At 37.7% G+C, this 19,554-nt stretch overlaps 1 protein-coding gene across 1 annotated transcript in view; it reads right to left on the minus strand.

The window, feature by feature from the left end:
* LOC127652138 (short transient receptor potential channel 5-like) overlaps positions 1-19,140 on the minus strand; it is a 96,315-nt gene extending 77,175 nt beyond the window's left edge. Inside the window, exons 1-2 of the mRNA XM_052138198.1 lie at positions 19,099-19,140; positions 1,986-2,380 (exon numbers count right to left, since the gene is read on the minus strand). Coding sequence (XP_051994158.1) covers positions 1,986-2,372 — 387 coding nt within the window. The 5' untranslated portion in view covers positions 2,373-2,380; positions 19,099-19,140. The remainder of the gene's footprint in view (positions 1-1,985; positions 2,381-19,098) is intronic.
* Between the last annotated feature and the right edge of the window lie 414 nt (positions 19,141-19,554).

Here is a 19,554-nt window from a genome sequence, read left to right on the forward strand (position 1 = left end):
ACTTTTGGAACACCCACTCATCCAAACACATGCACACAGAATACAACCGAAAATATGAACAGTTCCCACCTGCATGTCACACTGTTATGAAATAGCATAGAAACTCACTCAACATACACAAAAACCTAAAGTGATAAGGCCTTTCCCAGATAGATTGACAAAGTCAAAATACATATGCAAGTCATTTATTACACCGTGTCATTGCTAAGCATGTATATATATAAGGTACACCTGTATACCTACATACATCGAAATCATGAGATAACATTTTTCCCCATTCTGATGGTTAACGTGAACATTAACTGAATGTTCTGATGTGTATCTGCATGATTTTATGCACTGTACTGCTGCCACATGATTTGCTGATCAGATAATCGCATGAGGTTTACTGTACAGGTGTACCTAATAAAGTCGGTGAGTGTACTTATAAAGCTCGGTTAGTGTATTTATATTAGGGATGCCCCCGACCAAAGATTTTAGCAGGAGTTAATTTAAGCCATTAAACCACTAGTCACTAGCCACTATGCCACTTGTCACATGTTTATGATATTAATGTAATTACTTGAATATATTGTTTGGGGGCCATCAGAAAATGGTTTGAGTTCCAGGGCTGAGAAAGACTGTTATAAGTAACATTTCTAACATTGTTCTAGAAATATAAAACTGTAATATAAATTTTACAAGCGCACGTCCAAAGTGAGCCACAGTGACACAGGCAAAAGCTGTAATGATACTGAATGTGTCAGAAAAACCAGCAAGGAGACTGTTCGAACATTTTGTTAATTTATAGAAAGAAATGCACATTAGGGTTGTGCCGACAGATGATGGACAATGTGGTCGCCAATAGCTGATGCCTTTGATAGACAATATTTGGCTAGTTTTCCCATGTATTAAATAATAATAATTATTATTATTATTAGTAGGCTATTATTATCAAATAGATATTACAAATAATTTGCCCGTAGACACACAGACATGCGCTTGAAGAAACATTTTATTATATTATGAGAAACAGATGACAAGCCCTCTATGTGCATGTATGACGCGCTGATACAGCGGAGTGCAGTCTCGTGGAACACGCGCATCTAAGGATCTCACTCTTTCTTTGTTTCTGTCTTCATATTTATTTATTTTTTTTGCAAGAACAGTATCATCAATGAGTGCTGCAAATGACCTCAGACATCTCAGTTCAGGAGGTGTTTGATTTCAGTTCACTTTATTTCCACAGAGTAGTTTATTGTGACCAAATTTGCAGCCTATACATCTGTGATTAAAACATAAAATAATACAAAAACACATTCACCAACTAGCTGTAATACCGGTGTTCGTCGCTTTTATGTGGAGTTTTTTCTGTGACCAACTGACCAATCAAAACTTGGTCGACCAAGACTCTTCTCATCGACTAACCTTTTGTCGACTATCAGGGGGCAGCCCTAATTTATATATTGTAACCCATGAACTTAATCTCATCTGCATTCTTCCGCCGATGCAGACGCCATATCTAAATACTCGGACAGTATTTCTTGCACTGCTACTGAACCTACCAGCCTGATCTTATGCAAATTATGTGACTGTGGCGGATATTTTTCAAAAATATATTTTGTGTTTCCTTACACATGTCCACCTTATCCAGATAAGGTTTTTAATGTCAATGCTCTATCAAGTGTTAGATCAACAAAACCTGCAACACAACTTTAATGTGTCTGTCTGTTTTGAGATCTGAGATCTCAAACTCATGAGTTATCAGTTTGCATTGGTTTAATGACTCACTCAATTACTGAATCGGATTAGCTTTGTTGCATGTCTAGCTTGGTCAAACATTTTCACCAGCAAATTTTGATTGTAACCTAAACAACATGGATATGGATATGATACACCAGCTAGACAAGCACAAAACCAGCATGGACAAGCATGGAACATCAAACATTTCCAAGCTGGTCTTTTCAGCGGGCAATATGCATTAAAACCTCAACACACAAACAGACCTGTTTCTCTCCACTAGGTTTCCTGTGGGACAGCAGTAACTCCACAGCTCCCACCACTTCTTTGCGTATGGCATAAAGCAAAGCATCTCCAGTGTTCACCCCATGATCCAGGAGCAGTTCCATCACCTCAAGGTTCTCATTCTCGATCGCTATTAGTAGCGCACTGCGGCCTAACGGATCCACACAGTTCACGTCAATGTTGTAATACACCTCAGCCTCGCGCAGTGCATGTTGGACTCCGGCGTAGTCACCCTTTTCCACAGCTAAAAGGAAGGACCGCTCCTCTGGAGAAAGCTCTACTTCCGCCCGGACTATCTGTAGTGGGATTCGGTCCCGGTACGGAGAGTAGCTGCTCTTTTTGTAGTATAGATGTGACATGGGATTCATGATGGATGCTGGTAGAAAGGGAAACAGAGACAGAGAAACTGTAATCATATAACTGTCAACGCACAAACAGGAAATAGGTACAAATAATAAGTAATGATGTAACTAATAAGTAATAATGCTACTAAGTGATTTCTGTGCTCCTAGCATCATCAAATGAAATTGCAAAGAAAACAACAACTGTTTTTAAATAAGTTTCCTGAACTGGCCAGTCTTTTATTGGTCAGAGAATCAGATAATCCTGCACCAAAATGCAATGCTATTGGTTGAGCCATTGTTGCTATGTCAGGCTAGTCAGAATGCTCTAGCAAACAGCAATGCAATGCAATGTTTTGATAAGAGCCACAGTGTTTACACTTTGAGAGAACAAAGACTTTAGAGCGGGTCGGGTGGTTCGAATCCCGGCCCACTTGACTCCACATGCCGAAGTATCCTTGGGCAAGACACTAAACCCCAAGTTGCTCCCAATGGCAGGCTAGCACCTTTCATGGCAGCTCTGCCGCCATTGGTGTATGAATGTGTGTATGAATGGGTGAATGAGTCACAGTGTAAAGCGCTTTGAATACCGTTAATGTTAAAAAGACGCTATATAATTGCAGACCATTTGCCATTTACCAAATATACCAATGAATGGCTTACTTACTGTATATCTGTATCTTAAATTTTATTTAATTTTTGTATTATACATTTTTTATAAATTTCCCACTTAATCTAAATTTTCCATAAGTATGTGACAGTAGCTCAATTGTTTTCTAAACAGAGTAGCTTTACCAGTATAGGCCAAGCGAGCTGAGCTAATAAACATGCTCGCCTAAAATATCCCTTCTCTCATTTGAAGCATTGGAAAGTCTGATTACTTTTAGTGAATTGGTTCATTCGGACAGTTCATTTAAATTCATTGGTTCAAAAATGACAAATGCATTTTACTTCTTTTGTACTACTTTTGTGCTATTTTTGTAGCGATAATATTAATTACAACAATTTTACAAAATAATATTTGGAACATTTTTTATTTAGTTTTTGCTCACTACAAAGCTAAATTAGCTTCAACATAGTTATCTACTTTTTGTTATTAGTTTGCAGTGTAGCTAACAACTTTTTTAAAGGCTGTTTTTTCAGTTTTTTTTACAAAATACTATTTGTTCCAATTCAAATAAAAAAAATTATTTAGTTTTGTGTATATATATATATATATAAGGACTGTCAATTGATAACAATTTTTAATTGAATTAATTACATGGAGTCCAGATTAATTAACTGCAATTAATTGCATTTAATCACATTTAAGATATTTGCTGAGAAAGCCCCTAATATAACAATAATTCAATATATAATGATGAAAAAATTATACATGGTTATCTTTAAATATTCTAAAAAATTATATATATATATAAAACAATATTCAGATAATTAAAAAGCATTACAAAAGCATTAAAAGCATTACATTCTTGTGGCAGAAGAGTTAATCATTGATAAGTCAATACAAAAGCAGCTTTAGAATACAATGTATTGTTTACTAAAATATTATTGAACATAAGTCAATCATTGGCATACAGTTAACAGCAATCCATTTCACAAGTGAATTTGTCAATCAGTTCAAGATATATTATGAGGGCTTGTTTAAGGACCCATCAATGAACACCTGCGTCAGACATGCTTGTGCAGCGTCTCGGGTGTGTTGCATCTTAAACATAAAATGTTTAGGTCACTGTGTCAAGTTAAATATAGTTTAATACTTAGAACACATCTTGAGATCCCTTAGTTCGAATTTGCGCTCCATTAAATGTTTTGAACGCAAGAACGTAACGAATGTCTCTTTTGTGCTGTCTGTTTTTTTTCTTCACTGTATAAACTGCGCATAACCACACTGCTGAAATTTCAATTATTATGTAGTAAACAGGTGGTACTACAAGCTTGCATTTCTCAGCAATCTTCCTTATTACAATCCGGGGGCATTGCGATTAATTGTGTTAATTTTTTTAACACGTTATTTTTTATAAAATTAATCGCACTGAATTAACTTGTTAAATATATATGGGTTTATGTCATGATTCACTGTTGTTTTGCCTCTGTCATCAATTTCCCCCAGACTACACTTCCCATAATTCCCTGCCCTCCACACTGCCAGCTGTTCCATATTGTTCTCACCTGTGTTTCAGTTCCTCATTTACCCCTGTGTATATAATGCCCTGATTTCTACCCAGTCTTTGTGAGTTGTTTTGTTTTTCCTCCTGTTCCCGTATCAGTTCCCAGCATGGATGTAACTTTTGTTTTAGTTCTTAGTTCTGCTTAGTTCCAGTGATTTCCATGAAATTTTGTACTTTACTTTATTTCTTTATTAAATTTCTTAAAGCCGCATCTAGATCCATCTCTATTGACTTCCTTCCAAACGTTACATTTTCTAACAGCATATATGTTAATGCTATGATCTTTATGTTGAGTGACTTTGAATCAGAGATAAAGTGTACCCTTGATGGATATGAGAAATAAAATCGGTGAATATTATGTTAACTTTTCCATGACTCTTTAAGCTAAAATTATATTTAATACATTTTAGCAAGTGATTGATGCTTTGAGACATCATTATTAATGGCCACAATGTGCCACAAGCTATTACCATTATTATGGTCAGTCATCATATTGCAGTGGATATAATTAATCTAGGTCACAACGAAAGATAATTTGCCATGCTCTCTGTTAACAACTGACACCACACACATCTTTACCACAGCTTTCTTTCTAAAGGGGTGGTACATGTGTGTTTTTGTGAGTGATGACATGATAGCGTTGACATACCCTATTGTCACTTTTGTTTCAGGGGAAGCCATTTGGATAATGGTGAGGGTTGATATTTTATAGTAAATAGAGATGTGACTGCAGCCAGAAATAATTGAAGTCATTATCACATTTCATGTATTACTGCCATTTACCTTTGATGTGTGTATAAGGGCCCCTTCATATTTTAACAGTACAGTTACATGTCTGGCCCGCAGTGGCTTGAGGCTGTCTACACTAGACGGGTCGAAGTGGACATTCTAAATTTTTTCTGTCATGTTGGCAGGAGTAGCACCAGCGCATACAGAGCAAAATTAAATGGAACGTCAGTTTACTGTTGACGTGACACACTGTGGATGCTTCCAGTGTAGACAGATTAATTGATGATGGAAAAGATATCTGTCTCTCTGTCTGTCTTACGGTTTATCTGATTATCCTTCTGATATTTTCTCTGATGGAGTTTCCAAAACTAGGTTCCATGTAAATAGTTTAACGGAAAGTTACATCCATCCTATTTTATGCCCCTTTCTGGTGCCATTGTGTAGTAATACCAAGGGAAAGTACCCACACTGACATTTTTAGCTGGTCATGACATGAGTTGAAAGATTTTATGACTTGCACAGACGGGGTTGGTAAGCTATTCTAACATACCAGATGTTGTCCATAGACCTTATGCTGAAACAGCCTCAATTATACTTTTAAGGAAACCCAACATAAGTGGCTGATTGTTTGGTCTGTATAGAAGAGACGCATCTTTGTTTTTGTCTGTAAAGCTTTGTGGCTATAGACATAATCAAGTAATGTTGTTAAATAAACCAATTAACTATTCTGTGTGGTTTGGGAGAAGGGTGCACCAGTTTATTTGCAGTTTTGGCTCTTCATCTCAACTCATTCCAAAGCTTGCAGTTCAACAAGTGAAAAAATATTCCACTAATTTGAGAATAAATGGAAGGGCTTCTGTAATTACTGTGAGTGACTGCATGATGGTGGTGCTTCTTGCTTTGATCTTCTTCTCTCTCTAAAGAGGTTGAACAGACACACCAGGTGGCATCTTCCATATGGTGTCGCTTCAGCTGACACCACACACATACAGTACACACACTTATCAGCACGCTCAGGCTCATTAGCACCCCATTCACATGTTGTGTTCAGTTTTACATTATAGGGTCTAACTAGTGTCTAATAGATGAAGATCACCAAATCCACTATTTACATATATGTCATGCAATCCATAATTTAGATATTATGCTTTTTCAATGAGCTTCCAGTTATAGCTTTATGCCTCTTAACCACCAACCCTCAACATTCCAGGTGGACTAATGGCCTACAACTTCATTTACAATCTTTGGATTTTAATTCTCTCAATTCCACAATATATGGATAAAAAGTCAGAGATGGATGTATGGATGGATAAAAAGACAGGGATGGATGGATGGATGGATAGATAATTTGCATCCTTTTGAGTCAAACACTTTCATTAACATTTCCGTTCATTTCTGACCGCAAGATCTCAACACGATGTAAATTCCATGCTTGTGAACACATCAGTGTTCTGTTCTCTTGCTCCCATTGCAGCTGATACACCCACACAGCTTTCTGCTCCTTAATGCTAATTTTTAGATACTGGATAGGCACATGGTGCAACAGAACCTTTCCAGCAAAATGGATCTTAGTTGAACAAGTAAACCATTGTGTTCACATTTTGTCAGTTCATTTGATAGAGAAGAAAAGAGTGAGTTTAAGAGCTGGAAACACTCTTTTCTTAAGATAAATATTTAAAAAATATAGCCCATTCACAGCCTTACAAGAAAACAGTTTTGAATTTTAAAGCTTCGTAAAGCTGCAAATTGTTTACTAAAGAGCCTAAAAAAACATATACCCTACATATAGTAACATTATTCTATCGAATGTTCCAGTACCGTGACATCTACCTCATTCTGCCAATTTACTGTCAAGCACCATCTCTTATCTGACAATTTTGCATCAATTCAAACATGTTTAACTTTTCCTGTTGCACTACTGATAGCATGTTGTGTGAGCAGCCTCAGAAACATGGGTTCTGGTGCTCTGTGGAAACCAGAAAGTAATTGTGTTCACAATTGTGTGAAATTTTGTCCCAGGCCCAGGCATGGTGGAGGCCCGGACTGAAGAGGAGCCAACATAAAGGCTATTCCACATTGTAGAGCGCATCTAAACGCGTTCAGCGGGAGATGCGAATATACACACAGAGACAGTGTGCAACAGCGAAAGCTGTCTGGGTAGCGCGCGTTGATGGAATAACTGTCTGTACCTTTCAGTGAAGTGACCAACAGTATTGGATTGCTATACACAGTACTTTTGGAATCTGCTGCGGACTGAATTTATTTCAGAATTACGAAAATCTCTAAACATAGTCAGTGATTTTTCAAGTTGCTACATAATGTTTTATAACAATCAACAAGCCTTCATCTACACTTTTCCCCTTCTCCTAACCCCAATGAAAAGATAAAGGAAGTAACAACTTTGATAGTACTGAATAACAGCACCATTGAGTCCCCAACTAAGCAGTGCTCTGACCGAGCAATTATCTCTGCAGTCTAACAGCAAATGGCTTAATTGTGTAATTAATCTGTGGTTTTCATGCCTCTAAAGGCTGCTTATCCCAGAGGAATATCTTTAGAGTATAAACTGGGCCAAACATTAGCTGATAAATTAACGTAAACTAAGTTTACAGGACAATCCCTGGTGATCCAGTGGAAGTGCAGACAGGTTTTCTGGTAGAAGTAAAAGCCATTTTAGTGTTCTTGAACTTAGTGATACTTTCTTCCATAGCTAACAGCATCTTTATACCTTATTTCAAAACGCATTCACTGCAATAATTAAACATATGATTTGAAACTGAAATATTTCTGCTTTGTCTTACAGTGCAGTCCCAGTATGAGGAATATTCTCTAAGATCTAATAACTCAGATCTATCTATTGTCCTTGTAATAAATAGAAGTTTTAGGATTTAAAAATTGAATGATGGAAAATGAATAAGAAATAGCTGACATTCTGCATTGTTTCTAGGAAACTAATCAAATGTAAGCAATTTTGTGACATTAACCATGCTAACTCCTTTAAACAAAAGGTCAGATTTTCTTGCTGAAGCACACAAGATGCTCTTTAACATTCTCAAATCATGGTGGGATAACACAGACCCTTAGGTTTTCCACAAACATGTGGAGTTCATGTCAGCTCAAGTACAAGCTGTAAATTTTTCAAATATAAATTTCACTCAAATTGCTATGCAGATAATATAGTTTGTAATAAAAACAAGAATTAAATAAGAAAATATTGCAATATTGACGCATTTGTTCTAGACTTTTGGACCCGTTGTGTTTACTAAAATAATCAAACGTGATCTAAAACTAAAATGTAATTAATACTCATGCTTTGTCTGAAATATTTTGCAACTCGGATCTAACATAGCTGAAAGATTGATATTGTTCTCCTGAAACTGCTTTTTATTTTCCCTGTTTTCTTTTTTAAACAGCAATATAGACAAACTACAGTCAAAAACACTGAGACACACTGTGCTCTGTGGGGAAATAACTTTAACTTGTGCGATCAATGAAAAGCCGCTAACGGGGTCTGAGCAGACACACATATTAAATCAATACATTGACCAGTATTTTAAAGATTGGCTCAGACAGAGAATATGGATCTCTCAGAAACCTCAGGAGAATCAACAAAAGAGGCTTTTAAGAACTCAGTTGGGCTTGTCTGGTCCTCTGTGATGAGTAAATACATTTTAACAAATGGCCCTGATGCAGCACACTGGTGCCTTTAGGACAACTTCCCTATTTAAGCAAAGCATCTCAGAGGACACAAAACAACAGAGACGATTGTGAAGGATGCCACGTTCACACCACTGTAATCCAATTCAACTTGTGTGACTGTGCTGTGTGTGTTTAGAGATATAGACAGTCTAAACCTGTCTGCAATACAATTTTTTATTGTAAAAATTATGTGCATATTTAAATGTACTGTTTCACATAGAGGACAATCCAAAATCACTATCTATCCCTGAATATCACTAATTCCTAAATCAATCTATCTATCTATCTATCTATCTCATCCATCCATCCATCCATCCATCCATCCATCCATCCATCCATCCATCCATCCATCCATCCATCCATACATTCATCCATCCATCCAACCAACCAACCAACTGCCTAACTCCCATCCACTCAGAATGCCTTAGAAACCACTTTGCAACATAATAGGATACATCTAAAACACTGAAACAACTGTGTACCATCCACTCAGAACATCTTAGCAACTGTCTAGCAGCAGCCCAAGGTACATAAAGTCATAATACATGTCAATCATCAACAAAGTTTTTGAAACTGTTTTCAACTTTCCGACATTTCAAGTTTGTCATGACCATTTGTCCTCTCTAGTGTAGTTGTTGTCTCTTACCGTAACTTAACCTCTTTCACCATTATCAAATTTTCATGTCCTAGAGTTAACATTTACATTACCAGTCAACAAAACCTTGGCAATTCTGCCATTCCTCATTCGACAAACCCTAACAAACACTGATGGGTCATAGACATCCATCCATCCATCCATCCATCGTCAACCGCTTATCCTGTGTACAGGGTCGCGGGGGGGCTGGAGCCTATCCCAGCTAACATTGGGCGAAAGGCGGGGGACACCCTGGACAGGTCGCCAGTCGGGTCATAGACATATAATGAAAATTTTACATATGTCTAAGAGGAAGGAAAATGCATTTCCTGTCAGATTTGAAAATTAACACAAAGTGATTGCTTGCCTCTACATTATATATTTTCCTTTTAGCAAATCCCCTCATGCTCCACCCTCATGTCAAAAAGCCAGGAGTATGTCTGGTAAGCCTTTAAAACTGCATGAAGAGCTAAGCTCTGCAATCGCTTTAGAAAATAATTCAAAATATTGCTGCTTTGTCTAGTGTAATTAATACAAAGACTGGAGTGAATATAGACACCACCCTGTGCCTGTGCTTCATCGCATGCTTTTAACATAAACATGAAAAGCCCAGATCTACCTCTCCAAACATTATAATTACATCTGACTGATGGGATAGGGGCAAAAGTGAGTTGTTGTGAAAATATATAGAGGTTATTTTGAATGATCATTTTAGAAAGTAACTTATAATAATTGGTCAAGTGAAACATTTTTGATAAAGTAACTTACAATAATAAAATAATTTGATTACAATATTGTAATCAGTAATCTAAAATCTAAGACTTTGTATAAATTACAGTTTCATTTTTTGTTAATGCATGATTTCCTGTAAAGCTTCTTTGAAAAGATGGGTGTTGTGAAAAGCGCTGTACAAATAAAAATGACGACTTTTTAGGAACTTACCCAACACTAATTAGAAAATTGTTTTAAGGATAAGTTATTCTTATACTATATTTAAAGTAACAATTAAAATATGTCACGTGAAGATGCATTTTGTCAGGTTTGACGTCAATGATATCGAATGCCATTGGTTAAACAGCTGAAGTCCGAAGTTTACATACACCTTAGCCAAATACATTGTTTTTTCACAATTGCTGACATTTAATCTTAGAAAACATTCCCTGTGTTAGGTCAGTTAGGATCGCTACTTTATTTTAAGAATGTGAAATATCAGAATAATAGTAGAGAGAATGAATTATTTCAGTTTTTATTCCTTTCATCACATTCCCAGTGGGTCTGAAGTTTACATACACTTTGTTAGTATTTGGTAGCATTGACTTTCAATTGTTTAATTTGGGTGAAATGTCTTGGGTAGCCTTCCACAAGCTTCTCACAATTAGTTTCTGGAATTTTGGCCCATTCTTACAGACAGAACTGGTGTAACTGAGTCAGGTTTGTAGGCCTCTTTGCTCGCACATGCTTTTTCAGTTCTGCCCACAAATTTTCTATTGTACTGAGGTCAGGGCTTTGTGATGGCCACTCCAATACCTTGACTTAGTTGTCTTTAAGCCATTTTAATCTTCAATATAGCAACATTTACATTTATGCATTTGGCAGACACTTTTATCCAAAGCGACTTACAGTGCAATTATTACAGGGACAATCCCCCCGGAGCAACCTCGAGTTAAGTGCCTTGCTCAAGGACACAATGGTGGTGGCCGTGAGGTTAGAACCTGTGACCTTCTGATTAACAGCCCTGTGCTTTAGCCACTACGCCACCACCACTCCAACATAATTTTGGAATTCAAGCATATCCGCACACTTCCATAATGCAGATCTTCAATTCTTTTGAATCCCCATTTCATTCCTGAAACAGCCTGTCACTTTAACCTTTTAGTGTAATAGATAATTAACAATTCATTCTTCCCCTGACATTTGTAAATTCACAAATGCAATTCATCATGTCAACAAACTTGCTGGTCTGTGGAAGGGCTCTTTAACTCATTTGCAGCGATAATTATGGGAAAGAATAAGCCATGGGTGAGTTCATCTTGTGAGTCATTTTCGGGGTTAAGAGCTGTTCGCCGTGACATATGGAGACACTGTGGCTGTGATGTAGAGCATCTGAGTGAGAGTTTAATATGGCAGGCACGTTGAGTTACTCTTCTCTCATCGAACTTAGGCTGTACTTCAAAGCCAAGCTTTTGTCATGTCTAAAAATGTGTCTCATCGATGGGAGCTAGGATCAAACATTCAGTTTTGTTTCTCTGTATGTGAATTAGTTGGTGTGTTTACACACAAATATTCTGTTGGTGTATTTACACACAAATATTCTAAATTCACATATGGCAAGATATTAGAATCATGAGAAATATCAAGATGTTAATTAACTACATAAATATAGCTCAAACATTGGTTTGCTAATGTGACCACTAAGACCCTGTTTCCACCTGGTATTGAGATGCGTCTCGGGTGATCCGATCACATGTCGTAAGGTGAGAGACATTGCTGTTTACACCTGGTTGTTTAAATGCGACTTCTGTGACCACTTGTGATCAGATGTGGAGGGGAGGAACTCTGTTTCATGATGTCATACATCAATCACTATGTCAGTGTGTTCCTGCATGATAATAAACCACAGCAAAGTCAGAAAAGACAAAGAAAGTGCGAGAAAAAAAAACAGTACGCATTTCTCCCTGATGCAGCTGAAATTGAATCTAAGCACAAAATCAACATTTCAAGCAGAATTGTCCATTATTTTAGTGGATTATGGTTAGATTCTCATAAGTGTCAGTGCAGGTTGATATCAAACACACTGAAGAAGATCCATGAAGTTCTCATGCTTGTGTGTATGTCTTCTTTTTAAATTAGTTATGTTTTATTTTCCGATCTGACATTTATTTCCTTTTAAAGATGTAACCGGAAAAATGTATACTCTTGTTTTAGCGCAGCAGTTGATTTTCAAGTGAGAGGTTGTGCTTTGCTGCTGCCTGGATGCATTCAGGTCAGATTAGCGTTTACACCTCAAATGGGAAAAATTTATACTCTTGTTTTAGCGCAGCAGTTGATTTTCAAGTGAGAGGTTGTGCTTTGCTGCTGCCTGGATGCATTCAGGTCAGATTAGCGTTTACACCTCAAATGGGATACGATCACAAAACATCATGGCTACTGTTGTAACCGCCATTCACTGATGGAGGGAATGAGACATTGTGTCAAATGTAGTGACACAAGGGGTCTTTCTTGAGAGCCTCATGTACCTCTGGATTTGAGAAAAGGCCAATGAGAAATTGGCCGACAGAATATGCATGTCCCGCCCCAGGATATACGGGTATAAAGGGAAGCAGACGTGCATCTGTCAGTCAGATTTTTCACTGAGGAGCCGTGAGTAGGGTTCGGCCGTTTACAGTGGTAGGTCTAGTGTCATGGCAAGAGGGCCACAACGTCTCGTTCCCTCAACCAGGGAACGTAGGTTACAACAGTAACCATGACATTCCCCTTCTGTCACTCACTCAACGTTGTGTCGAATGTAGTGACACAAAGGGGTCCCTTTTAAAAATGTCATGCACTAGAACATGTTACGTGAATTGCTGACACAGGTATCGGCAGCACGTAACCATCCCAAACGCCCCAGAAAATTGTCATATACAGTTCTTAGTTTTCCAGCACCCCTGAGGGGGGAACAAGCGACATGACTATCATGGGAGTAAACCAGCCTGCTGCTGCCTTTTTTCTATCTATGTTCCACGTTGTAGAGCATAAAGCGGCTGGGGCTCTAAAACACGTCGGGGAAGGCATTCATTTCCGATCCTATTCTTTCAGGGGGAAAAGACTCTGTGGAGACCACATCCTGCCCAAGCTGGGGGGAGGTAACATGTGGCCAATACATCACATGGGTTGTCAAGCCACACGTGGAAGTGGCGCGGTAGTAGGTCCTACCTTGTAAGGGAGTAGTTCTACAAACACAGCGACTGGGGCGGAGAGACTGCCCAAGGGAGATGCGGGTCCGCCAACTGGGGGAATGTACCGTGGGGGAATGTATTACCGATAATACATCACAGGGAGCTGCCTGAAGAGGGAATTAGGCCTGTGGAGCCCTACGCCAGTACGAAACACTTGAAGCTTGCAGTGGGACTGGTCGCAAATTCCTCAGAATTCGCTGGCCAGAGGGCTAGGGAGGAGTCATTCAAGGAGCCTAGTTAGTGGGATCTCCTGGGATAAAAGCGCTTGTGTTCGCCTCAGTGGAGGGGAAAGGCACTGAGTTCAAGTGGTACACCTGGTCAGTTGTTCAACTCAGAGATACGCAAGGCTCTCAAGACCCCTTGTGTCACTACATTCAACACAATGTCAAGTGAGTGACAGACAGGTAACGTTTTAGACCCCATTTAGACCTGTATTTAGCCTAGACCACATGTGACCTGATCATCCAAAATGCATCTTAATACCAGGTGGAATCGGGGTCTTAAAATATTTTTAATTCAACAAAACCGACCTACCTGACATAAACATAAACGTAAACCTAACCGATAGTGTCAAAAAAAAAGAAAATGTGAGATGAAAAATAACACAATTGTTCAACCTAGTCTCATAGACTGAATGTTACTTCAGTATAACTACATTTTTGCAAACTGTGTTTTAAGTGTGACGTTCTACATTTCCAGGCACTATAAGTAAAATGGCTGATTATAACTGTATAAATGCTTATTTTAAACTGACACACTGATATGTTATAATATCAAAACAATTGAAAAATGCTAAATTTTTGCAACATTATCGATTAGGTTTAGGTTAAAGCTCTTGGTTAGGGAGGTACGTTTTACTCAATAAAACCGCTATCTAACATTCACATTTAAAGGTGCACTCCATATGCCTCATTCAGCTGGTTCAGAAATTCACTATTCACTGCACAGTAAACAAGGACTAATTTAATCTACGAAAGTGTACAATAATAGGGCAGGTACTGAGATTAAGCAATTAGTATATAGCTGATCATATGATCCAAAAATGAGCTTTTATAAGGTTACTGATATGACTGAACTCTTCATCTCAAAAGTAAAACTTTTTAAATCCCTTTTGGTGCCTCCCACTGGACATTTCACCCAGAGAACAAAATGTGTAATGAAGATTGTAATGTTGTTTTGCAAACATGTTGCCATGGTAATGTATTTTTTTAGGTTCAAGCTGCAATTGTTGAATCAACCACTTCATTCTGTGGTGCTTCTAAGACACTTTCGGCTCACTTATCGACTCATGTGCTCTTCAAAACATCTGGCTGATCTGTTGCATAGCAACAGATCAGCCACACGTGCAGATCAGCTTGCTATGCAACAGATCAGCCAGATGTTTGAAGAGCACGAGTCGATAAGTGAGTCTGTGATTGCATAATAAACCCAATTGTTAATCAAAAAATAAACAAAATGCTATTATGTTTACCATTATAATTACCATTACAATCCTTTTATAATTATGTTTTTCCAAACAGGTAAAATGTGTGTAGTTGTATTAGCATGTGATGTTTTAATGGTATGATGTGTTTGGGATCTGAGATACCCTACTGCCCTTTTAACATATTAACAAACATACAGTACTTAATTTTGATATTTCAAGTTGATGCTAAGTTAGTTTTCCTAGCCTTAAGAGAACTGCTTATATCTAAATCTTCATAACATGCTTAAAACATCCACCAGGAAATATTTTACATTACTTATGTTTGGGGTCTCAGAGATTCAAAGCATAAACAATTAATGAATGCAATACATTTTCACGTTTTCTCTGAATGATGTACCTACGGAAGAGGATTAGGGCCAAGCAATAATAAAAAAATAAAACCATCTCGAGATTAAAGTCATTATAATGCGAGATTAAACTTAACGAGTTTTTTCTCGAAACACAACGACTTTATTCTCGATATTTAATGAGTTTATTCTCAAGATTGTATTTCAAATTTTTTCTTGAAATTTAACGAGTTTAATCTCGCATTATAATGACATTATTCTCGATATTTAATGAGTTTATTCTCAAGATTGCATTTCGACTTTTTTCTCGAAATATAACGAGTTTAATCTCGCATTATAATGACTTTATTCTCGATATTTAATGAGTTTATTCTCAAGATTGTATTTCGACTTTTTTTCTCGAAATTTAACGAGTTTAATCTCGCATTATAATGACTTTAATCTCGAGATGGCTTTATTTTTTTTATTATTGCTTGGCCCTAATCCTCTTCCGTACGTACCCAATGTTGCTGGATTCTCTGAAAATTCAGTCTTAACAGAACATGAGATTTAAAGCAGATTCAAGGATCCTTTCTGGAATCACAATCATTTAAAGTCAACTGAAGTTCAGATGCAAATGTGAAAATAATCACAAAAAACAATGCATCCAAAGCACTTTTTAAAAGACCAAAACAGTATGATACATTCAGTGTTTCCAGTAATGGCACATTACTCTTGCTAAAGAGCACTGGCTGTTTCAATAATGCACTTTGATTAGATATAAACCACGTAAGCAGCCTGTATAAGTCACAGTGATAGGCCACAGTGGAGGTGACTTCTGCTGGTCTGGAGCACTCTGTCACAGCAGAGCCAGACAGCATAAGCAACCAGATACCCTGCAATTCTATTAAATTTATTATCTTTTTCCTTTGTCCGTATTTCTCTCTTTGCTTCTTCCTCTGACACTATTTCACTGTTTCACTTTTTCACTCTTAGAAGCTCTGGTTTCTACATCCTCTACCTTTGAAGAATCCATTATGTTCTTGGCCTAGATGATGCCTAAGAGCCACAATGACGATATAAGCTAAAACAATCCATTATAAGGAGTCTGGAGAACTTATATTGGAGAATGTACACTTTGTCAATCTTTCTCCTTCAGTGTCCTTCAGCATCATACTTATTCAACCCTCCAATTTTTTAAATTTTAACCAAATTAAATAAATTAAGCTTAAAATATATATTCTAGTGTTTAATTATATTTTGTTAAAAAAAATACTCAAATTTAATTTGATGGAATTTTGTTATTGAATAGAATTCATAAATCTTAAAAGCATTTCTTTGTGTGCATGGTGAAAACTTTTGCTTGTTTAATTTCAATATGTTAGGTTGGGATTTGAACCAGGTCCTTTTGCACTCTAAAACAATTGCACAACTAGACTATCCAATATTACATATATATAAAGAACTAATAAATGTAAGTGCAGCATAGTTATAGTGGGAAGACTAGCAGCTGTACATCATCGCACCATTAGCTAAGTAACTCCAAGCCAATCACATGTAAGCCATTGCTTTTTAAGTCTGCTCACAATCTATCACATTGCTGTTTCAGTGTGCTAACATACCAACCTCCACCACCCCACCACCACAAGTTGAGTCCCATCTTGCACAGGGGTAGGCTCCTCGCCCCTGCCTCCTATCTCCGGCAGGATGTGATGGTTCCGAGTACAACTTCTTGGACCGCCAGATGGGGCTTACGCCAAAGAGAGACATTACATTCCTGTTTCATATTCATAAGTCAGCGAGTCTTCCGTTGTCCTGATAGAAGTGCACTTATTATTTCTTTACATATATGTAAAAATAGTAGCCTCTCGGGGATGCACAATTGGGTTGCACGATTAATCGAAATAATTATAAAGATTACAGTTAGGCCTGCTGCAATTCACTATCGTGAAAAGTGTAAATTACAGAATTCCCTTTAGGTATTCTCAAGTCGTGTCTAATTTTCTATTTACAACATGTGTATGTGTGTGTGTTATGTTTAAACATTGAGCATCGTAACCAATCAGAAACAAGTCTTTTGTGTATGAGTATAATGATGAATCAGAGTGTTTAGATTAGTCTAGGTCCAGACAGAATCTGACTTTCTTTTTTCTATGCTTATTTTTCTTTAGAAGACATGGTAAGTGTGTTCAGCTGAGTTGAGGGTACCCCAGTCTCAATGGCTGTGTGAACATTTGTGAATGATGTGTATGCCAACTCTGTGCTGAGTTGTCTGCGAAATTCTGAGTGTACAGATTCTGTATGGCAGACAGTGCAGTCTGATGCATGTGTTATGTCTCATGTGAACGCATTTCTCAACTTGTTTTGGATGTGTAGTCTAAATAAAGAATAGGGCATGAGGTTGTCCTAAACAAAATACATTATTTATGTATATTCTATTAATCAAATTTAATACGCACAAATACAATATCAAGAGAGATCATCAGCAAATATGATTTTTGACATAATCATGCAGCTCTACAACTATGCAGTGAAAAAGTGTTGTTGTTGTTGATTTTTCTCTTGGTAATGACTTATTTGACTTGGGGCACCAAGTGGGCCAAGGTGCATGACACCTCTGGCTGTATAGTAGGGATTTGGTAATAATTCTGTGAAGAGAGAATGCAAAAAGTATGATGCTCCTATGCATGCTCTCTCTCCTCTCTCTCTCTCTCTGGCTATTTCTGGAGAGCTGAGTGTGTGTATGTGTGTGCAGCAGAGTGAATATACACCTGTATGTGCCTCTAGCCAACAGTCCAAAACTGTTTGTCTTATGTAATGTACTATTAAGCAGTATAATCTCATTTGAGGGACAATGTCACTCACTTATAATCAAGAGTTTTAGAGCCTGGACCCTGGTGGCTCCTGTGCAATTTCATTACAAACTGGGGACGAGATGAAAAACTGGGGACAAGGTTTAAATCGATCCCCAGAGACATTAGCCCAAATTAAGCCTGGCTTACAAACTCATAGCACCTATCACAGACCAAAAAACCGAACGGCAGCACATATACAGTAAAGATTTTCTCTATCACCTCCTAAAAATGTTGTTCACACCAATTTCTGTTTTTTCCTGGGTTAACTTGGGGCAATGAGCATGGACAATCTATTGGGACAAACCCTTTTGTACTTGTTTACTTCTGTTTCCATACCTGGACCTATGTAGGCTGAACAGTAAATTGCTGATCACACTCAGCAATTACAGATGAGCAGGTACAATGCAATAATTATCTTTTAGCCACCAGTGATTGCACATTAATGCATGAAAAATATGCTCTATTGTTTACATAACCATCACAATCTAAGAAGTTGAATCGAAACCAACACTGCAGTTTTAATGACAGCATCCATGCAGTAATCAATTAAGCTGATTGAACCCCAATATAAGACACACTATTAAATAGTGTGCAATTTATTCAGAATAATGTAAAACAACAGACCAACCTTAATAATTAAGTAAACATGAATGTATTGAGACAACTTCTCAATTTAAATCCGAATTGTGTCAATTGCCAATCAAATCTTATGATGCTTCCCAATTTCACAAAAACAACTAGCATTCTTGCACCTCATTTACTTTAGGTTTCCCCCAGGCCAGTTTGATATGTCGATTTCTGTTGATCAAACGCTGCGAACGCATGGACACCTGCAGACGCAGGTACAAATTCGCTTGTGCGCGTTTCACTTTTGCGTTGAATCAAATCATCCTTGACAAAAATGAAAAGCTTTAGAACTTCAAAGCTAATGTAATGAAACCCGATAAGGCGCTTGACTTATTGCGCGTCGCTTACCTGATGTATTTAATCGACCCTCGAGTCAAACACGGGTCTCTGAGGCGGGTGTTCCTTGGTGGTATTTTTGTCTGCTTATGTTTCAGAGCAGTCTGAAATGCGATTTATCAGCGTTGTTTTCGAGAGATCCTCATATTTCCACCAGAGGATGCGCAGCAGAGCTTGTGGAAGGCGTGCAAGACGCTTGCCTTTTTCTCTATTTTCCTTTTTCACTCACTCTTATGCACACCCCAGCGGACTCTCCACGCGTAAACGCCATGAGGAGCATCCCTTTACTCCAATGCGCATTTCATCACTATATCCTATACGCGAAACTACCGACCAATTATTTCAGTAGCCTATGTTTGAACCAACGACGTATCAGCGCAGTTCTTAGAGCACAGAAATATTAAGATATGGCCATATTGATTGGGTGTTTAACTCACACTGGCAACGGACGCTAGATACAGGTGGTTT

The sequence above is a fragment of the Xyrauchen texanus genome, chromosome 11, assembly GCF_025860055.1.
Source record: "Xyrauchen texanus isolate HMW12.3.18 chromosome 11, RBS_HiC_50CHRs, whole genome shotgun sequence".
NCBI classification, from domain to species: Eukaryota; Metazoa; Chordata; class Actinopteri; order Cypriniformes; family Catostomidae; genus Xyrauchen; species Xyrauchen texanus.